The following is a 23,832-nucleotide window of genomic DNA, read 5'->3' as shown; positions in this document are numbered from 1 at the left end:
AAGATGCTGCAAAGAGAGCCTGAGTCTTACTGCACTCCACTTCTGACAGAGAGAAAATATGAGGAAATGTAGGTGGAGTTTGGCAATATTATGGATGGAAACAGTGGCTCATTATTTTCATTTCCCACATAAAGGTTAATTAGGCATGATTCCACAGCAAATCCATGAAAAAACACAGCATCTTTACATGTAAATAGATGTTGCTTTACATCACACCCTATAAGAAACGGAAGCATAAACACCTCAGCTTTATCACCCACTTGCCAGTGCGCTCAAATAGAGCAGCAACTAAAAAACCTCCTGAGCAGAATATAAAGGAGCTGAATGCAAAAATGTCTCTTTTCTCATGAAGTTTCTACCTGGAATGATGAAATCAGTGGAGCTCCCCCTGGTGGAGTACAGACGAGAAGCCTTCGAACAGAGAAGGTTTCATGGTCTGCACTGCAGTTGAACTCCTGATCTGAGACATTCTACCATCTGATACCCCTGAGATGGGAGGAGGCTACATCCCCTCCACTGCCTCCCTATTAGTAAAACAACTAGATATCGAACCTGCTCCTCTCTTCCTAATGACGGAGTACCAGACACAGTGGGCAGTCCTTGAGAAAACCTCCAGAGACCCCATCTGCATGTGACGGCGACAGAGACATCAGAGTCTGCAGTCGAAGTGTTTTCTGTGCTCAAACATAATGAAGCAGCTATACGGTCTCTATTCTGTGTCCACTGTTGAAAATAATTTAAACATCAGTAATGAGAAGCAGCTGTTATCCTTCACCAGCTGAGCTCACAATGAAATGACAAGTAAAGTGCTGCAGGCGACTAACTGAGGCCGCACTGCTGCCTTCAAATCCAAAGCAGCCTCTTCGCAGCGGCTACACTCAAACGATCTGCCGTTACTTTATCGAAGGTCTCGCCGTTCGCTCGATGTGTGGCGGAGAAAGCGGAGAGAGATGCCGCGCTTATGTGCGTGTGGGAGTGTCTTTCATCTTGCTTGTGATCTTCTTCGGCCCTCGTAAATCTGATTGTGCACAGTTCTCACCAGAAATGTGACTTTGTAAATGTGGAGAACGGAGGAAACTATGAAATTATTCCACATTCAGATTGTGTAGATGGGTTCATTCTTGATGCTGTGCCTGCGGTATTTTATGGACTCTCTTGTAAGGATTCAAGCTAGCTGCCGGGGGTCATATATCTTGTAATTAGTTTGGTGTTTATCCAGCATTTTTGTGGCTGTATTTTGCTTTTCTTTGACATTCTTCTGTATACTGTACTCTACATTTGAAGGGGTCTTGATGAATCACTATTTGTCTATGCTAAATTAATCTCTTAATTTATTTCCTTGTACATGCTGTGTCAAGTGTCCCCATTACAGACAAATCCTGTTTCAGAGATTTTTCTATGAACTGGGTAGTTTTAGCCCTCTTTGTACATAGAGCATTCATTAGTGCATTTTGGACAATTCTAAGCATAGTTTAATTTTATGACTATATTCCCTTTATAGAGATCATATCCAATGTTTATGACTGACTTTTTAGTTGTAGCTGTTTTTCATTTATTAATCTGGATTATAGAGCTCTTTATATGGCTTTTCTTGCTATATGTTTCCTGTCTTGGGCATTCATCTTATGTAATCATTGCCTTTCAGCTTTCACCTGTTTGTTGTTGGCCACAATAAATAAGAATACTATTTATCAGTGGGTGCCTGTGTTTTGTTTGTTTCCACATGTGGAAACAGACATGGATAAAATGCTTTACCCTCCATGGTGGTTAAGGAGAAAGCGACAAAGGTGCATGTATTTGTGCTCAGTCCTGCAGCTACTGAGCATTTTTTTTTTTTTTTTTTAAACAGACTGTTTCTGGACGTATTTGTGGAAACAGCTTCTAGCTTCAGGTCTCTGGGTGAGCATTTCCCACGGCAGTGTTGGACTGACATTTGAGAGCCGGCTTTTCTATGAGGCTGTCTTTGTACTAAGAGAGCCGGATACACTGCCACCACTCAGCCTTGCTGCTAATTTGCCCCAGTGGCCACTCGCAGTCGTGCAACAAAAAAAGTCCCCTGCAGCCAAGAAAAGCATTTTCTCCATAGATCACCAAGAGACGACTGGAACTGCAAATAAGGTCAATTATTACTCTTATGTATTATGAATGAATGAGGTTTAATACTGGAAAAAACTTGCAAGAACCTAGAAAAGCGACTTTATGTGTGTGCCGCCATCCCTTGCAGGGCCTGTAGGAGAAACACCAATGTGGATGTGGAGTGAGCCGCACACCAAGGAGGCAAAACCAGGAAGTGATAAAACTTTGGCTCATGTGCTAATTGAGTCATTTTTATTGAAGCGAATGGGCGCCATTTTCGCCAGCGTCTGGTATCCACTTATCCACTACTACATCCATGTAGGAGATGCACTGTCAGCTAATATCTTACAAATGTCGATAAAAGACTTTTTTTTTGCCCTTTATCAGAAAGCGCACATAGCGTTGGCTATCTCTCGCTAGAGATTTAAGCTATCTACCCCTTCACAGCGTTCAACATTTGGACGGATCCTTCGAGGCTAACTAGCTTCCCGTTGGAAAGTGAGAGCTCCACTCTGAAGGTTAGCCCTTACTTGCTAACCTTAGCACTGATTTTCACTAGATTTTTATTCATGTTATGACTCATGTTCCTGCACACTCTGTGCTGAGTTCATCACACATTACACAATACAGAGGCTCTAGTTAGCATTAGCTGCCTCTCATTCATAGGTCCGCATGCACTGATAGTAAATGATCATACTATCAAGGCTGGTAAGTAAGTTCATGTTCAAATCATGACAAGGAGTCATGTATGTAGTCACAGAATAATGTCAGGAGGGCTCAAATCAAAGATGGGATAGCAGCTAACATTGTGTGCTCCCAGCTGTTTGACTGCATGTTGGAAAAGTGATATTATGAGCTATGTTTAGTGCCCGTCAGCAAGGACACTGCGCCAATCAAATAAACATTGCAAGTTTCAATTTCTTCTTCTTTTTGGGTAATTTGAATTTTGAAAATGAAAATCCACAAGTCAAAAACAAACACCAAGGACATATAGTATATTATACTGGATAATAACACTGTATTAAATAAGGATACATAGCACTGCTTGCCAATGAAATCAAAAAAGCATTGTAATGTATGTTTCTTTTAACTGCGCTGACATAAAACAGTAAATAATAGACCAACATTGTGTGAAGGCTTTAATTGTCTCCATGCATGGTGGATTTTCTTGACAACATGTCTGTCCCATGCTCATTAAGACTTGAAAAACAAGGCAGCCTTTGTTAGCTGAATATGGACTCGGGACTCTTTCATCTGCAGTGTTCGTGAGGGGCCTGCTGAATGTGAAATATAATGCTGAAGGAACCAAGACAGAAGCACGAATGGAGAAATTAGTCATGCATGTATTAGTAGCAGGTATAGGGACAGTAATAATTGTTCGTATTGCAGATGGTCTTAAGAGCTAAGTGTTACAGAGGAAATCACCCACATATCAAAAAAGGACGAGATGCACTATAATTTAACATTTGGGGTACATTAATTGTCTTTCAATTCATCAACATGAATTAGAAACTTAATGTGCCAACTGCGCTTAGTTCCAAGGCAAGTTGATGGGTCTGTCATGGGATGCTGCCAACAGGTAAGTCTGTTCCCATGTTTATAATTGTGCTGCTTTCATACAGCAGCTGGGTGGGGTAGTGGGGGACATGGCCCATTGGCTTTAAGCCTGGAGAACGTCCTCCCTAGCAGGATGGATCAGCAGAGGAGCGACAGCATCGTGGATTAGTGCAGCCTGTCAAGGTCTGACGGTGCAGTGACAATTTAATCGCTGAACTGGCTCCCCACAGAAAAAAGGAAGATGAGAGGAAGAAAAACACGAAGGGAAAGTTAAGAGGTTGTGGTCTTCATCTATATGATTCATTTTGTCATATCAGATTCTGTTAATACTACTGTCAGCGTCTCCTGGGTCCTGGGGAAAAAAATAAAACCATAAACAGGCTCATGGAGACACAGACAAATGCACAGAGGCATTCTCTGCCTATCCTTAAGCTTAACCCCACAACAAACTACCAATAGCAGAAGCTCTTTCTCTCGTGGGGACCAGAGAAGTGCATTTTTCTTTTTTTTCATGTCCTTTTGTGAGATTTCATGTGCTTCCTCATCAGGGTAGATGAACATGTCCCCCAAGGCATTCACACAAACACACACACACACACACACACATAAGCACTTTGCTCATGAAATACTGGTTTTACTAGTTATCCATCTGCACAGATGGGTTTTGAAGGAACAGACATAAAACAAATCAATGTTGATTTAAACATGATCTATTGTCTTATGTCAGCGCAGCTTTGGATGAAGCAATCAAATGTGCAAATTTTGGTGATTAATTATTCACATAAGCGGTCATCGTTGCCATTAGGTAACAATTATTTTACTGTCTGATCAATCAGAATCGATGCACCAAATGTAATGCAAAGGATAAGCCATGATTGAGCATTTGAATGTGCTGCCATAGCAGGCACACTATAAGTGAGTCAACAACAATTTTTTTTCTGCTTCTGGCCTCACATTAATGAGGGAAGAAGTTACCATGGTAATGCTAGACACGAGCTACCTTGAGCTTTGCCAGGCTTTTAATGCTCACACAAGCACAGAGACACACATACACAAGCACAGGACTGGGATTTCAGCCTCCATGATGAGGAGAATGAGAGCTGAACCGTGAAAAATCCACTGATATTTAAAGGTGTGGTCAAACCTGTAGAAGTCATTGGGCAAGTCTGACTTTCTCCTCTATAATCATCATGACACGAGACAACAATAAATCTCTTTTGCCGGTTTAACGTCTATCTTTATTGTCAGTAATATGTCACATTTGATTTGACTTGAACTAAATTTGTAATTAATGCCAAATTTGCACAGATAACATTTTTAATTTGATCAAAAGTTAAAAAAAAAAAAAAAAAAAAAACTTTAGATCCCCATTTAAACCTTTCTGTGATGGTTGCTTGTTTTAGATCCTCTTTTAAGATGTTACCAGTTGCCTTGATAGGAGCAGTATCACCAAATTAGAACAAAGGCATTATCCAACCAGCGGAATTAAAAGGGTAAACTGTTGTGATTAAAATCACTTCTTCAAATGCAAAATGTATCCTGTGTAAATCTTAGGCAAACCTCTTCTCAACTTAGAATAGTAATTATGTGTTTTTATGTTTTTGTTGTGGATTTACATACCAGTCAGAATTAAAAATATTCAAAACCCATGATAATGGATTACCTGAGCATAAAGAATAGAGCCAATACGCCCAATGCAAGGTCAAGTTCATGTTTTTCTCCTTTTATGTCTCTCTTTGGCAAGGTGGCATCAAGCTGTTTTAACTGTACAGCTAACTTGCAGCAGCTTTGCATCATCTGTGCAGCACAAGCGAGCCTCTGTGTAGTGCATTGTTGATACAATGCCCATACAAGTTAGGAAACATTCTGTTGAAAGCAGGCAAGGATTTTCAGTGAGGGGAAACCATTTTTCCTACTTATTTTTGCAAGAGAAATCTTTTCCTTTTAAGTCAAGAAGAAAAGATTTTGCAGCATGAGATGATGTTGCCGCGGGAAAAAAAAATGTGGTTTGATAAAACTGTTGTACTGTAGGTAAGCAGATGTTATTTGTGTACATAAAGCATGAAAATGAGCACCCACATCATGCAACTCTGCATATCACAATACAGAATTCACACGTTTGCTGTATTGCATGCTGTGACTAAAACATGCACAGCTTCTCAACGCCAGGATGTAATGACCGCTGGCTGTGTGTCACCAAAACACAACACAATGCTGCAGGTGGTGGCCAGAGCTGAAGTGCACCCTCATTCCAACTAATACATTCTACAGCGCCCTCCAACCGTGGCTAACTGCATGCTTTTGGTTTACTGAGCACATGTCAGACTGATACTGCTGAGCCCTCACATCAAAGCCAAAGCCTGCATCATTGAACAGGTCCAATATTTTCAAACTACAACCTGCTAGGAGTAATTGTATCGAAAAATGCAGAAAGAACATTGCCTGGGCCGGGCCGCATTATCAATAAGGGCTGAGCTGAATGAAGGGCAGCCATGCAGAATGATCAATTACAACAGAGCTGTTTCCATAAGATATTATCAGAGGCCATGAGGTCCTATTTTGTCCTCAGCTCTGGGACTTTAAGTGGCAAGTGCCGCTTCACTGAATCACTCAAATGCCCTCCTGCAATTCAAAGACCTTGCATACAGAGCAAACCAATGTATTACTCTTTGTACCACCAATTAATCTCCCAATAACTCCACATGGAACTGTTTTTTAACATTCAAAATGAGACACGCAGATCACACATTTTGCTGACATGCCCTGAATGTAATTAATAATTACTATGATTTGCCTTTGTGCTGCCAGTCTATACGGATTATATCAAAAGTGTGTGACTCAAAAAAAGAAAAACACCTTGAACAAAACCTGTTCAAGGTGTTTCTATTCCATCCAGTGTGTAGGATTTAGTGGCATCTAGCAGTGAGGTTGCAGACCGCAAACATCGGTTCACCCCTCACCTCACCCTCCCCTTCTGAGCGTGCAGGAGCCGAAGAAACTACGGTGGATGCTAAAAATGGCGAAAAAGCAAAAAGGCGCACTAGAAACAGTGTTTGTTTTGTCCGTTATGGGCTACAGTAGAAACATGGCAGACTCTGTGAAAGAGGACCCGCTCCCTCTGTAGACACAACAAGCTCTTTCTATCATAACAAAAACACAATAATTTTTATTTTCAGGTGATTGAACACTAATGAAAACACGCTTACGAATATCATACTCCATTTCTGCCAATTGTTCCCCCTACCGTAAATCCTTCACACTGGACCTTTAACATTTTATTCGGAACTGAACACACTTGTGGCTGTGTGTGTTATGATTGATATCCAGCCCAGAACCATCAGCATGCACCATTACGCATGGAGCCACAGTTGTTGAGGCAGCCATATCCTCTGTGGTACTGTCAGGCAATGGCAGGCCTGTGCTGCATCTGCACATCCGAAGTGTCCCAACAGTCTGCCGCAGGTTCTTTTTGTCTCTTCACGTACTAGCACTGAATTATGCAACTGGGCAACAGTTCGTGTAGGATCACAGGAACATGTGTTATCTCTCCCAATGTTAATTTAATTTAAGGTGCCGTACATCCGCCCATGGCGATTCTCTACCTCTGGCACAAGGACGTCCTCTCCCCTTGGGGAAGTGCTTTACTGGTGGTTTTATTCCAGACCTACCATCACAAAACCGCCTGAGCGCTGTGGCGCGGAACATGAGAATGCTAAAACAGGTGACGTTATTAGGTATGACGGCCAGATCTGCTACACCTGCTGTTAATGTATTCCCCCACCTTTGGCTTTTTTTATATTTTCATAGAATATATGCATTCTACTGTGGTGCGCTCACTGAGTCTGACATCTCAGAGCCAGAGAAAGGCATGGCATCATCTTAGTCTCTCCTTTGCTATCAGAAGTGCACGTCAACATCATGTTTCTCCTCCTCCTGAAGGCAGATTAGATGCCAATCTGCATCTACTCGGGGCAATATTGAGATTTACAAGTCTTCATGATTTGCTCTATGCGTAACAACTGAAGCTTAATACTTCAAATCAGACCAGTTCTTTATTTTTAGATGTCTATGAATTAAACATACACTGCATTGCACTGCTTTTGAACAGGAACTTGACTCATATTGTACCTGTGATGGAGACTTTGCCTGTTCTATCGCAAAATATTTGTTTTGTTCAAGCACTTTCAGTCATTTGAGGATCTACTTTATGCGACTGCATATTCCAATCTCTGCATTTGCATCTTCATATAACACATACTGTCCGAAACAATCTGAATTCTAATTCTAGTACATGTGGCATTTGCCTGTACCACTGAATCCAGTAAGCTCTGTTTGGAAAAATATATATTTTGGGTTTGATCTTTAAGAGATTTTACTGCTGTTTTCCATTAATTACAGAAGGAAGTGTTGGGGGATTAGGCACTGAAGTCATGGCTTGGCATAAAAGTCCTTGATCAAGGATGTGTAATTCCCAATTCAATCTATATCTATACAGTGATGATTCTATGTGATTGGGCCTTCATGTGTTGAGCCCAAACTGCCATACGATAAGTCCTTTGAATTCTTTTACATTTATTGTACTTAGTATATAAGAAGCTACAGCACTGATGTGGAAGTAGGTCTTAAACTCACATTTGCATGTTTATTTTGGGAGCCTTATTAGCATTGGCAAACATGAACATCCGGCAGAGGGGAGGGAGAAAGGAGGCGGAGAGCAAAGGAAATGTTTCATAACAAAATAAATTGATTCCCAAGTTCAAAACTGTGTTCTCATCCAATGATTCAAGTGTTCAAAGATTGTTCTGACATCTTTACTTGTCTAATACTGGAGAACGTCCAACCATCTATTATGCTCTTTGCACAGTGGCCTGGAGGAGACGATGACGTCAAAGGAGGCAGCAATCGTTAAAGCTTCACTTTTCTGGACTTGAGAACCGACTGAAGATTGATTGATCAACAGCACCCTAAACCTGGGTGCCTTATATTTCTTTAGGTAACAACTTTTTCCTTTTTTAGTTGTATCCAGAAATGTGCGTGGACAATATCTGGGTTTATCACCTCACACAGTATCTCTGACAGGCAGAAGAACAGAGGATAACACTGCGTAGTATGAATACAGCCGTGGCACAGCAGCAACTCTACTGCGACTCACAGATTTCAGCTCCTTGTTTTGGTTTGTCAGCCCCAATCGTTGAATCCCCAAAAAAATAAAACCGTGGGCAGCCATTTTCAGCAAACAACCTCACACAAGCTGACGGTACGCTACCTGCTCAGCATGAAATGGCGAAGATCTGAAGTAAACAAATGGCTGGTGAGGAGAGCTGAGCACGCCAAAAAGAGAGGGATTCTCAGAAGTTGATGGACCAAACAAGAGAAAAAAGATGTGTGAATCACTGGCTTGAATTCAACAGAAAATGTGTAAGCAGATAACATTGTACAAAGTCATTAGAACTAGATAATAGCTGATCAGTCTTCCAAATCTTTTGAAGTTAATTTTTGGGCTCTTACGTTTTATGCTCACTACAACTTCAACTGTTTCAACTGCTATGAGCTATATTTTGGGGACTTTCTGCCCCCTAGTGGTTAAAAATCCTTTAATGCAGCTTTAATGCACACTGGAGGTTCAGTTCTGTTGTTGTGAGTTCTTTTTCAAAATGATTCGATTTTGTGATTACTGTCCTGTGAAAGCGCTTCTTGAAAATCACAAGCACACCTGTAGTCCTCTCCTGTTGCAGTGATATTTCACATCATCACGGCAGTAATTTTTGAGTAAAATGATCATATTTTTCCGAACTAACTGCCTGGACTTCGCTCAAGCAGAAAAAACACAACCTTTCAATAAAAGTATTCACAAACCTGTAATCATTCTTTCACAGAACAGGCACTCAGCTGAGGAGGAATTGGCAGAGAGTGCCTCTAGGTTTGGCCCTCCAGTCTTCCCGAGTCCTTCAGTATATGCAGTCATTCAACTGTCACTAATTATAGCCCACAGGGTAGTTGCTACAAGTCCTCAGGGTTTCTTGAAGCTGCTGTCTCACGTGTGGGATGTTCCAAACGGTTGTGTGGGCCCCCGTATTATGACTTGAAACACTGAGTCTCGCTCCTATCATTGGCTTATTCCCAGAGTGTGAGCTGTCCTCATTCTGTGAAGTTCTACATCGTCAAATTTTTAAGTGCTGAGAGTATAAACACTTCAATCGGTATTGTTTCGCGCCATGCAAAATAATTTTCAGCTTCATATTTTTCAGTTTTTATAGCTGGCTGAGACTAAAATGAAAGTTCCTTTAAACAAAAAATTCCAAGATTTTGTGTATTTCTTAATACATTTAAGTTATCTGGTTAATCTTCTGTGATTGATAATAATCGTGGGACTGCGTTAATGACCAACAAGAGCTGCGTGCATCATTCCTTGACGTTTTTTCAAACTTTCTTTTGCTTAACATTTACTTTTCTTAGAAGCTTGACTCATCCATGCATCATTTATAATGCATAACTTCTTTTTTTTTTTTAGATGAAGATTTATGCCCTTTAATTCCAGGTAGGTGTACTAATGAGCTGTTTTTCAATTCAGCACCATTCAGCACAACTCTTCCCTCAGAGAAATTTCTTATCATGTATTTTTAAAGTGATGTATTTTTAAAGTGATATATCAGAGTGATTGCAGAGTTGAAGTGGATAGTGCATCAGGCCATGAGGAGGAACAGACATGCAGGAACACACAAAGAAAAGAGAAGCTGAACATCCAAGCGACTGCGCCCGCTGATTAATGCTACATGCATGCACATAAATCTGCAATGCACATACAATCACATGCACATTAGTAATGTGCTTCAGGAAGTGCTTCCCTAGCACAATGTGTCGTGCATGGGGCTCTCTTTGCTTTACATTTCTGATTCCAAAAAAGTTGGGACACTGCGTAAAACGTAAGTAAAAACAGAATGCAATCTGTGTTTACCTGCAACAGTTTATATCCTTTATCTAATCATGTGTTCACAAAGTGGTGAACCTCGCTCCATCCTCGCTTGTGAGCGACTGAGCCTTTCCAGGATGCTCCTTTCATACCCAATCATGATACTATCACCTGTTACCAATCAACCTGTTTACCTGTGGAATGATCCAAACAGGTGTTTTTGGAGCGTTCCACATCTTTCCCAGTCTTTTGTTGCTCCTGTCCCGACTTGTTTGAAACATGCTGCTGCATCAAATTCAGAATCATCAGATATTTACAAAATTCAATGAAGCTGATGAGGGCAAACATTACATATATTGTCTTTGTACTGTTGTGGCAAATTATCACATTCAATTTCATTTATGTATTCACAGCGTCCAAACTTTTATGCTACTAAGCATATAAGCATCTTTTCATACCTTTCATTGATTTTTCTCTTGTATTCCTTTCTCTTTTCATCTTACAGTAAATAACATAAAAGGTGGAGGACAGATAAACAGTATAGGTTTGCTAATGCAGACAAATAGGTTGTCAAAGGTATTAGAAGGCATTGGATTTGTTGCTTCGATCAATCTAATCTAGGTAATTGATAACATTTTAGTTGCTGCATGCCTGCCACATTATGAGTTGCATCAAAGTCCGCTAAGAGTATTTTTACAGAAGTTGCCTCTATTTATTCTGTTGGGTGTGAGTGAGTGCCTGAGTGGAACAAAAGGGAAAAATAAAAAGGAAAGAAACTGCCAAAAAAAAGCTTTTAAGTGAGATCAAAGAAGGATCCTGCAAGAGCTTCTTCTTCTACACCTACCATTACCATGCATCTCATACCAAAGAGGTCACATGAGACAATGTTTATGCCAAGGTTAATAGATGAGGAAAAGGCTGTTTTATAAGACTGTTAGCACTATTAAAAATTGTGTCCAGATCACATTTGCTTCCCATGTGTTTCCTGGTTGGACCTGCACAGAAGCATTTCTTTCCATTTGTTTGTTAGTTTGATTGTGTGGATCAGAGACTCAGCGGCATATAATGCGGCCAAAGCATCTCTGATCCCTCGGTTTAGTGGTTTGGGTGATTATAGATCTTTTGGTGCATTTGCGCAACGATTTTCCCTTGTTTCATTGCTCTAAGAACACACTCTGTCAGGATGGGGGGGGGGGCAGCTTGAATGAAAATGACCCCAAGGTTAGTGATTGGAGGGGAAGGGCAAAGAGAGGAAACATCAATGCTGAGAAAGAAACCAAATGCCTGACACGCACACAAATCCCATTACACTCACCTGCAGTGTCTGTGAACCCCAGCCACGGTTTCAATGATGGAGCACTCTCCCTCATTTAGACAAAAGGCCAGGTCCTTGTCTTCCACACATGGCTTGAAGACCTCTGAACGTAGACTAGGAAGTGTGGGGGGCACTGCTGTGGACGGAAAAACACAAGAGACAGATTTAGTTACTACAGAACATAAAAAGTGTGAAAAGGGGGTAGTTTCTCTCATTCTTTCAAGTTTGCATTTTAAATCACAGCATTTCTCTTTTAACGTCTTTGATGTGCCACTGCTCAAGGAACGCCTTTATGCTTCTAAAAGCACAGTTCGTCTTCTGTTGTGATTTATTTTGTTGCGCTGAAATGACCAGTCTCCTCAGATTGGAGGAGCAACTCAGGATAGCCTCAGGAACAACTTTGTTCATTAGTGACTGAGTAAATTAGCATGTTCGGTTTGAAGGTTTCTGACTTTGGCCTGATGCAATAGAGAAAGCAAAATGGTCTAACGCATGCTACTGACTGCAATAACGAGCTTTTCCATTATTATTGGTAGCAGGATTGTGCTGCTTTTGGTGTTGTATTTGTTGCTTTTATTAAACATATGTACTGCATTTCTGGAGTCTGTTTTGCTGTTTGTTTCAAATGAAGTACTTTAACCACTATTCCTTCGTGGATTTCCTAGCCCGCTGCTTTAGTAAACACAGAAAAATATTACAGAGGTAAGGAAATAAGATGATAATATGTTGCACTAAGACAAAAACTCAGAGAGACGGCCGGGGATGATGCTTTAAATCTCCTCTTTTAGGCTGACCCTGAGCCACTCTCACATTAAGAGCATGGCTGCCATGTACAAGCACTGCAATGCAGGGTTCTCCACCCCGTGAAATATGCACAGCTGTCAGGCATGTGGTGGCAGCGACATATAAATATTGTGTGGTAGCATGTGCAGCCACACGCTAGTGTATGCAGATAGTCCATCAAACTCATTCACGCACAAGTACACACATGTTGCCATGCACACACTCACATAAACACACACACAAACAGACAAGTGTACAATAACGCTCAGAAGCTCTTTCACCCCATCATGTAGTCAAGCACTGAAAATTGGATTGACTGGTATTACGCTCGATACCTTGCCAATACAATTGGATTACACATCAGATTCTGCTTTCATCCAGTTATACGAGACACACAGACACACGATTCGAATGCACACGCACGCACACTCACAAGCCATATTCTTCTAATTGTCATGCCGTGCCTATTTCTATCATCCTTTTTGATAAGTCTGCCACGTCTTTGTTGCTCAATCCGCTTTGCGTGCCACACTTCCGCCGGTCCGACGGCATCTTTTTCAGCCGAGGCTCCAGTGACCAATCATGCGGAGGAATAAAAACTCGGTAATCCGTTTGTTGTGCCCCAGTGTCCAGTTCAATCTATGTTTTGTTTATGGCCATTGATCGATAAATCCGGGGCTCTTGATGTAAGGCCCCAGAGATGATGAGAGATCAGAGGGAACACAAAAAGAGATATGTGGCGCTCCTGGGGCCAACCATGACTCCACTCTGTCAGAGCCAAAACTTTGGAAGATATCAGTAAAACCACTTACTGCAGCGGCTCATGTACCATTGTCAGATGCATTTGGGTCTCTTTCTTTTTCTTTTGAATTCAAATAAGGGGATGTCTTTAAAAGGACGAAAGGTAGTACAATCACATTCTGTATGTGTTGCACGTCTTTCTTTCCGATTGCTACTTAGAATCAGTTTTGGATCAGATCAATGTGGCACGTGTGAAAGCAGGTCTCAAACTCAATCCGACTCGTTCTCTAGGCTTGAAAAGACACTGGATTACATCTTGTGTTATCAATTCCAGAAATTCCCAGAGTGGATGGCTTAAAAGGTTATCTATTCCAAGATGCAACTTTAACAACAGAAAATAGAGCACAACGTCCCTGGGGTACGCACGTCCCCGGCGATAATTGTCACGTTGTTTAAAGTTCCTTGTATCTTTTCTTCAGACAGCAGCAGTGGCCACATGTGAAGAACAGCACGCTTGATATGCAAAGACAACTCCTGCTATGTTAGGTCAGTGGTTTCAGTCTTAACACATGAGGCAGAGCCTTTCTGACAAAGGAGGCAATTGATTTTGTGCTGCGAGCCAAACCATTGATATACTTACATTAGAAAAGCCAAGGTCACGCAGATACTAAACACCCTTTTAGTACCTGCATCGCAAGTAATCTTATCTGTGCTGCAAAAACTTTTAGTTTTTCACTTGTCACCTTATCTTATTTCAAAGAACCAGTACAGAAGGCCCTTCCTCACCCATTATTATGATATTCTTTTCTTTTAAAAAAAGGGCTGCATCATTTCATTTGTCACATGTTGTTGATAGAGCAGAGGGGCAGGATGTGAGCTACGCAAGGTCACAGTGGCACCAATGACACAGCACTTTGGGAATCGATGATGATGTATGACGTCTCCATATCCGTTTGAGGGACAAAGCTCCCACAAAACTCCAAAGCACATTATAGCACCACCTTCTGTATATTGGCTATTTTCTTTCAGACTGTGAATGTGCCAGTTTCACAGGCAGACAGAAGCAGGCTGACACGAGTGCCTTAAATTAAACACATTATGGCATTTATAAATGTGCACAGGATTTCTAGAATAGATGATGTTTGAAACTTCCTGTGGTTTTTAATATTGCACCAATACCAGTACCCAATGAATCATCTGGACCTATAAAACCTGTGAAAGTAAAGCACACATTTCAGCATGTTCCCTGTTTCCTTAAAAAGGAATAAAAAGCCTCTCAGTCTCTCACCTGTCATCCTGCAAAATAAAGGTGCTGCTATTCTTCACCAGGTGCAAGGCCTACAAACAAACAGCTGCTACTGATTACCTCTCAAAAAATCTGCAAAAAACCTCTTAAGTCTTAAAGGATTACCTCCGCTCTTTTAGCCCTGTTGGCCACATCAAGGAACAAGTCATCTTCAGATGTGTTTGGCCTTGAGCAATACAGGCTGTCAATTTCTTACGGGTTCCCTGTTCATCACTGTGACAGGCAAGAAATGGTAAAAAAAAAAAAAAAAAAAAAAAAAACCTGCAGCACAGCAAGCACAACTCAGGCACTTTTGAACAAGCACCTGTCAAGCAGGATCTTGTTGAAATGCTACGTTCTTTAAATACCGGCCCTGTCAGAAATAGAGCAAGTTAATAAAGCAATTACTCAGTTTCTTGAATGCCAAGCAGAATGGTGATAATGTGCGTTTGCATGCTTAGATGTGATATTTCTTTTGCGGCCATGTCTTGAGCACCAAGGGACTGATCCTGAATAGATCATTGCAAACCCTGCAACTGATCCAAGCAGTCAAACCAATTAAAAGCAAGAAGACAGATTTTTTTTGTGCACTTTTTTGATATCAAACCAGCACTGAAAACAGTTCAGACTTTTTAAACAAAATTCAGCTTCATCTTCATTACTGAGGTAATAGCTGATAAATGATATGTCCCTTGCTTTTGGTCATTAGTAATATGTCGTGTCATGACTAATTATGACAAACATAGAAGTTGCCTTTAGGTTCATTTATCAACACTTTTAACGAAGCCTTCTACAAAATTAAACCCTCTCAATGCAAGCCTCTGGCAAACTCAGACTGTTAGGTAGCTGTAAAAAAAAGAAAAAGAAAAAAAAATGGTGGAAAATGTGCTAATAAATGGCAGCTGCAGTGGGAGCGTGATTCATCCTGGACTCTTTGAAATCATTTTCACGTCTCTCACTCTCCCCGTTGCACAAAGGCAATCCAGATTGCCGATTCCCTCGGTAACTTTCAAGGAATCTACTGGCTGGGGATCACAGATTCAGACGATGCTTGAGAGATCAGAGTTATCTGAGAGGAATACCGAGGGCAGTGCTTCTTCTCAGTCACTGCCATTGATTGGCTTTCAATCAATATCTTCAGAGAGACAGCTTAAAACTAAACATAGGATTTATTGTATTTTAAAAAGTAACTTTATTTCTGATGAGGGAAGCATTCCACGCAGATCTATTACCGCGACATAAAGGTTACAAAATGAAGCTGAATGTTTGCTAACATCGTTATCACTGAAAAAGGCAATGACACATTTTTTCTATGGTTAAAAGGAAGTCACAGTATCTTCCCTGTGAAAGCATTCACACTGGGCCAATCAAAGTGCACTAAAAGTGGGCCAGTCTCTGCAGCCAGATGTCACGCTGCACGCTGCAGCATGGCTCTGAGGTATGTTGTGGTAAACACTGAGAGGTGTTCGATGTTTGCCTGCTGCTACAAACTTTGATCATTTGGTCGGATACAAACTCATCTTTAAACATACAGTATTTATACCATTTTAACAAGACACGGATCCGTAAAACAAGCACACAAACACACGCCTTGACAGGGCCACGGCTGTAACACGGTTTTTCAGGCAGGTAGGACTGCTATATCATCACCTGTCCGTGACCTTTGTTTATTTTAAATGGAATAAATGGTGAATGCTCCATTTGTTGTGGTTTGCCACTGTTGTCAGTGGCAAATGTCACCTCAGTTTCATGGATCCACTTTCACTTTTTAGCTCTGATGCTTGATTACTTTCAGCTGGTAATTATAGTGCAGCAGTGGTTTTACTGCAATTCTTTCCAGCCCCCCAATTCGAGTCCAATTGTAATCTCACATTATGCTTTCATGAAGTTGGAAAAGATTTGCCAGAAAAGGCTTTTTTTTTTTATTTGTAACTGTCGTTTGGAAGCATGTGTGTTCCGTTTAAACTCTGCACACATGCACATGACACATGCAGCTGAATGCATACAGACACACTCTCGTGCTGCAGATGGAGCATTCTTGGCACCGATAACACAGGAGACAATTCCATTTACAACTGTAGCATTTTCCTTCTATGGCTTCCTTCTAATGTGCTCATTAGTGTTCTTGTGCTGAGCCTCATCCCCCAGGAGACTGTGGTCGGGAGAGAACTGCCTGTGTTTACTGCAGCACACATCAAAGCGGGCCTTACTACGTAAAGGCAAAGTCCTAAGAGAGCTGGCTGATTGCTTACCCATCATGCACCATTGCCTTTTGGACAGAACCATATTCAGGGAAATATACGGCGCTGTGGGTATGGACAACACATTGGCCCCGACAATGCTGTCACATTGGCCAAAAAAGGGACACTTGTTTGATCAAAAAGGTGTCAAATCTGTCTTCAAGCAACATGTTTGGAACACCGTTTTTGCCTCCTAAATGCGAATACAATAGCAGCTACTGTGTTTACACTTATTCAGGGATTAACTTGAGGTCTATACAAAATGAAGAGACCCAGCTACATGAGTCAAACTGAAACTTTCACAAATTCCTTCAGAGGTCAAAGTTACATCACCTGACAATATGACAACATGGAGGTCGGTACGTCAGTTATGTGAGGTCTTTTTTTGTGTGTGGATCCATTGTACTGTATATGACACCACCAACAAGCAGAAAAGCAGAAAAGTGGCCAACTGAGCTGACTTGAGATGGCTTTTTTTTCATGCCTCATGCATATCATGTAGTCTTATGTAAATAATCTGCTGTCATAGTGAATTTTTGGTTTGGCTTTCAAGCGCCATGAGACAATAAAAGAGCAGTTTTGGTGCTGACGGTTAATTCTGGTGAAAGCAATTTATTTTGACTATGGCACACACATGGCAAAACGTCCTACATACTGTTATATACAGTACGCTTATATAAGTGAACAGCATACATGAATATGTGAACTCACAAAAATCAATTGAGATACTGAGTATAATTAGAGGACCTTCAAAGATAAAGCTGTGGGCAAAATATACAAGAGAGGAAGGACGGAATGTAAAGACTTCTTTTGGCCTTGAATTTCCAATACCTACGGACAAACAATTGTCAATACTGTGTGTTTAAACAGTGCATGGCTCAAGAGGCCTCGCGGGTCGTCCACTAATCAGAAGGTCAGAGGTTCAATCCCTGGCTCCACCGATCTACATGTCGAAGATACCGATTGCAGTGTGCGTGAGTGTGTGTGGGTGAATGGTATCGCTCCTGTCCTGTCCTAGTGTGCATGGAAGCAAATTAGGGTCATTAATATCTTGAGGTTGTGAAGTGGTGTTCACATATAACTTCCCAGCCTGCAGGTGTATATCAATTTTTGTGCGCATGTGAAAAAACTGTATGAACATTTGAACGTGTAAAATTGTTAAAAAAAAACAAAACAAAACAAAAAACAATATCTACATGCACAAAACCTTTTCACAAATGCACAACAAATATTTCTAAGGCTGCAAAACTTTATAACACATTTTTACAAATTCACACCTTCAGATACAGGCATGGAATTTTTTCACATGCAGACGAAAAGTGATATACAACTGCAGGCTGGGAAATTTTTTGTGAACACCATTTCACAAGCTCAAAATATTAATGACCCTTATTTGCTTCCATATGAAAGGGTGAATGCTGACTTGACAATAAATGGACGCTATGTAAATGCAGTCCATTTGCCATTTACCATTAGATGGGCACACACACACACACACACACACACACACACACACACACTGTATGCATGATCAGGAGCCTTGGGAGACCTTCTGTCCCTGACATGACATAAACAAATAGTAGCTGACCTGTGGGACAGTTGGTGAAGGGAGGCAGTCGCTGCCTTTAAGCAGGGTTAAAGAGCATATGGCCTTGGTCACCATGACAGCCCAGTGATGAGCATTTGGTGGGACATTTGTCACAGGTGCTGTCACTCTAGTCCAACTGGTGATGGCCTTAAAGCACCAAGCTGTGACATCTATACTGTACATTAATGGTCCGATTACATGTTCAAACACAGAAGTCCAAAGCGAACACCTGTTTGTTTTTGCAGCAGTTTTTAAACGTTTGCAAAGAAAGTCGATGATATTCATTTTAATTCCATTTTTCATTGCAGGGTGCATCCAGGAGTTCAAAGTACTAATTTTCTTCTTGGTTGCCAAAACACCTTTGAGTCTAGTCATTATCTAATGGCATTATTAGGTGAACTAAATAAGGATTTTGAATATGTTCACAGTGACAGGCCCAAAGCAGCAGGTTAATAAAGTAGAGCCCAGAAGACATCAAACATGCATTGAACCTGGAGGGAACAATTCACCCCCTAATGAAAAGTTTTAATTATCTACATTATCTCCTGACCCCGTGTCAGCTGAATCTTGATTAAAGTTTGGATGACCACCGCACGTACAACAAGTAAGGCCCGGCAGTTCCAAACCCCCTGCTTCTCCCAACCCAGCTCCAAACAGATCATAAAGTGACCTTGAAATTTCTCTCCACAACCCACGCAACATAGTGCAAGTGTTTTGCAGCCAAGAGACTGCACTGTGAGTCCAAAAACCGCCCGTGCTGCGCTCTACCAGAAGGCTCAGCTTGCTTGTTGTGCACTATACCTCAGTTGGAGGTGTCTGCTCTGTCAGAGACAACCTGCATATCCGATAGAATAGGCTGTACAAACATCAGGGGAGCTGGGACTCACATAGGAGAGAGTATGTAATGTGGGTGGAACTGTTTCCTTAAGAAAAGCGCTGAAATTCAGTGCGCCAGTCTTGTGCAGAGGGAAGAAAAGAGCTGAGAGCTTTATTTTCTCCTCACCAGAGCTTTAAGAAAGTGACATAGGGATTGAGCATCAGTTATTCATGAACGTGATTTACTTTATTACTCTCATTGTATAGATGTGAGTAATGCTACGCTGTTTGATAGACCTTGGACCTAAAGCTATTAAAGCTACAGATGAAGCACTACAGAGGTACCCTTAAGACAATACAAGGAACACAGAGGGATGTGTGAGATTAACTGAAGTTCTCTGAAATTAACGTGACTCATATTGTCAGGTTATTATCAGTACCGAGAGCTGTGTTTTTCTGAAGGTGCCTTGAGGGCCTTTGAAGATAATTTGCCTCCTTAGTTGCACATTTCTCTGACTCAGCGGCGGTAACGAAGCCGCAATGCCAGCCGACTTCAAATGCGGCTCACAACAGAGCTGCTGTGACAAGAGGCAGCATTGACTCCGCTTCTTTTGACCTCCTGTAGCAGTCCATCGGGGTCAAAATCTGTAATCTGTCGAATGTTCCTGTTCCTGTTTAAGACTGGAATCAGTAATGATGTTTATAAGAACGCTCAAAGACAGAACAATGTTGTTAGGAGCAATTTCTCCTCCGCTAATTTGTCTTCACAACCCATATGCAGCAATATAGAACTAGACAGACAATTTATCCTGATTCATTGATCGTAATTTGTAGTGTAATTATCATAATATGCCACCAGGAGGGACAAAATGATGCTACTGCTTATGATCTCAGAAATAGTGAAACTTGCTGTATGTGGTGCCCATTATTACAATGTGGGGTGTTTTTATTGCTATATTTCTTTGATTTTTTGACAGATTTTATGTTTTGGATGACTTTGTCATTTCAGGCTATCAGTGCCACAGCAATATGTGTTGAACATCACATTAGCTAAACCAGTACGATGTAAATGCCAGTGAAGCCGTGAACATGCATCCATTCACTCCTGCGGGAAACTCATAAAAGCTGTTAAGAATGGGATGAGTGCCTCTATCTCATATTCAACAGTGGGTGATGTACTTTAATGCCATTATCTCCATTACTTACAGAGCAAATAACAGAGAATAGCCGGCAACTGGAGAAACAAGTTTGAATCCATCAAATGCATATTTAATGAGTGAGGTCGCTTTAGTGCGTTTGCGACAGCAATGACATTAAATTTAGATTTGGATTCCAGGACAGGACATGCAAAAAAAATGATACCCCAATGAAAGCTTGCTGGAGTTTCGCTGAAATATACATACCTGTGGTGGTGCGAGACGAAGGGCGCAGCACTTGAGGATTCATCACTGTTTACAAACGGGACACCGCGAAAGAGGCTGCGATACTCATGAAATGCACACGCCAGTTTGCGAGACGGCGCAAAAGTGGTGACGAGCACTCGTGGAGCGGCAGAAACTAAATGCAGTGTGTGATGTGTTCAGACGTTTTGACACGCTCATCCAAAGGAAATGGCTGCGTCACCTGCTTGTGATTATTCATGAGAGAAAATTTGGAGGACGCAGCCCTAAAAAATGCAATCTATTCCAGATTATAAGCGACGAATATAAATTCATAATCAACTTTATATCCATTAAATAACACAATATAATTCGTTTTAGTTATTCTTACAAAATAGTAATTTAGAGATTTGATTGCAAACTGTGATTGGTGTGTAAGTGTGTACGTGCACAGCATGTGTCCATCAAAACATGATATTTATTTCCATGAAAAGTCTTTTGTTCCTTAATTACAATTTATTAACAACGCTAACAAACCATTTATCAAAAGTGGCATATTTGGCTTGCCTGTTAATGTGCATCTAAGCACGCTGCTGATAGCACACTTGGTCCTGTCTTGGCAGTGCTTGTCTCCATCTGCCTCTTTTTTTTTTTTTTTTAAATTTAAGACTATATTTAAAAAGATGGCATAAAAATTTAATCCTGGGAGTTCAAGAGGATTATGCCTTGCCAGCAGAAACTGGCAGACAGACTGAGGTGCAGTCGGACGAGTACCTAATTGTGTCTTCATTTACTTACTGTAACATCTTCACTGACATGATGCTTGACGCTAAAAAAAAAAAAAAAACGCTGATGTCTTCATGTCGATGAGTTGAGATGCAGCGTTATCAGTGCTATGATCGCTGCACAGTTCTGTTAAAATGCTTCGCCTGTAAAAAACAGCTTTTTTATTCTCCTTCCGTGGATATTCACCATGCTTCCTCTTTATGCCTGACAAACATATTTGAATTGGAAATGACTCAAAATACTGTTTGATGCAGCACTCGTCTCCTGATGCGGTTTTACACATGCAAAGAGATGAAATACGAACCAAAAGCGGGGATGAAAAGTAGGGAAGGAAAATTTGGGAAGCCTTAATCCTACTGTGTAAATCGATAAAGATTGAGAAGTCAGTCTGATCACATTATTGATGCAGATTTTTTTCCCCTTCTCTCTCTTGTTGGCTGATCCAAAGGGATGCAGCCAATTATTCACACCTGAGGACAACAGGAGCTGAGGGACGGTGTGCAAAGCGTGAGAACTTGACAAGAAAGACGGCATCAGAGATCTTCATATTTTAAAGGCGCAGCAGTGATTTTTTTCACCCCCTCCTCTGCCTCGCCGCCATACTCCACTGCACGTTGCAGAAAATGCAACATCGACGTGCATCCCCGTCGCAGCGGGAACGCCAGCAAGAGAGGAGCTGTGATTCACCTACGCCGACCGGAGAGTGGCTTCCTGTCAGCGCGGTCGATTAAAATTCCTGGGACCACGAATGCAGGGTGTGATGTACGACGAGCAGGTGGCGTGGGTTTAATATGCATGAGCGGACGGCTCCTGCATCTGCAGATTGGCATTCACTGAGCTTTCCTGTCCGCTCCCCTGGCAGCTCTCTTGGCATATGGAGCTGCTGAGGGCATACATGAGCATAGCAAGGGGGCTGGTCTGAGCACCCACTGATACAATTCAGTCTTTTTGTGACTCCTGTGATCAGTGGGATGGCAGCTAGTTTCTTTTGGTGGCTTTGGTCTGCTCAAAGTAACCAAGATGAAGGTAGGGGAGGGCATTTTTCTGCTGTATATTTTATTGATTTTATACAAACAGCAGGAAACATCAAAAGGGAGGAGGATTAGAGGAGCCGGTGTAAAAACTGACTGAGAATGGGGTTTAGGACTTAGGCTTACTGGAGGGAAGATGTGATTAGCCCCTACGCCATCTCAACGGATGATTCTATTGATATGAAAAAGCGAGCACAGTCCTACTCCAGATTTTGAAGGAGGGAAATGTGAGCTTAGCCAGCGCTGCCTTGCACTGTATTTGACACATAAACTGTGACTTGGAAAGGTTGAGCTGTGCAAGTATTTCAGGCAGCTGCGTAGAGTTAGATTCACAGGGTTCCATGTTTGTGTGGGCGCATTGCAAAGTGGTATTTTTCAGTTTCCTTTTGCCCGAGCCTGTTTGTTATTTTGGTGATTTGATGTGTGCCGCAGTGGGAGGAGAGGAGCAGTGGGTGGCGTGTCACCGGCAATCCAGCGGCGCACAGTAATTTTGATGTTGAGTTTGTCCACGTCTTGCCCCGTCGGCCGCCCGACTGCAGGTCAACAAGGCACTAGACGAGCCACACCCATGCTCCCTTATATTTTCAATACATCAGCTGGTAGAGGCGTGCTCTGACAGGCCTTTCCAGAATCACACAAACCCCTATTATTCATGTCTGCTTTTCTGTTACACTTACGTTCTTCAACCAGCAGACACATCTAATGGTGCAGTCAAGTTATGATTGTGGCAATAACAAGGGCCCAGTAGCACTTTTCGATGCGATCACTGCTCCAAGGGGAATGATAAACCACAGCCTGAAAGCACTCAGTGAGAGTTACAAAATGATATTAACACGGTGAAGAAATGTACTTTAGTTTAACTTACTGTTTTAGACATATGACTGTTTTGGTTTTGCCTTGATGTGCGATATGGGTGGAAAATAGTGATCAGCAACACTTCTTGGTTTCAGTTTAACTCTGACAAATATCTTAATCTGTATTTTCCTTGTAGTCAACTTCAAAGAACTTTAAACGTCTTCTGTATCTAGAAAACCAGGCCAATTTACCAAAACTCACATGCAGTGACATGTGATAGCAATTACATTCAAAGTGGACTTATCTGTATGTGTAGTCGTGAATGCTACATAGCTGTCAGTGTAGGGTAAAAACATCTGGTAAGCCACAAAGCAGCTGCTACTGGGTCCCGAACGTGCAAAGATCCTGATTAAAGTGACTGACATATTGATGTGTTCTTCTTAAAAGTACAACTGAGGGATTCAGACTATTATTTGCAACCTGCCAGCTTTAGCTGTCGGTCAGTATTCGACTGCTATCTGGCTGCAACG

General features: G+C 41.5%; 1 protein-coding gene across 1 annotated transcript in view; it reads right to left on the bottom strand.

Annotated features, from left to right (window-relative positions):
• Positions 1-23,832, bottom strand: part of nrg3b (neuregulin 3b) — a 189,301-nt gene that overhangs the window by 85,463 nt on the left and 80,006 nt on the right. Inside the window, exon 2 of the mRNA XM_041963277.1 lies at positions 11,859-11,994. Within this exon, the coding sequence (XP_041819211.1) occupies positions 11,859-11,994 (136 nt within the window). The remainder of the gene's footprint in view (positions 1-11,858; positions 11,995-23,832) is intronic.

This window comes from Chelmon rostratus, chromosome 21 (assembly GCF_017976325.1).
Source record: "Chelmon rostratus isolate fCheRos1 chromosome 21, fCheRos1.pri, whole genome shotgun sequence".
NCBI classification, from domain to species: Eukaryota; Metazoa; Chordata; class Actinopteri; order Chaetodontiformes; family Chaetodontidae; genus Chelmon; species Chelmon rostratus.
This window is presented reverse-complemented; position numbering and strand designations above follow the sequence as displayed.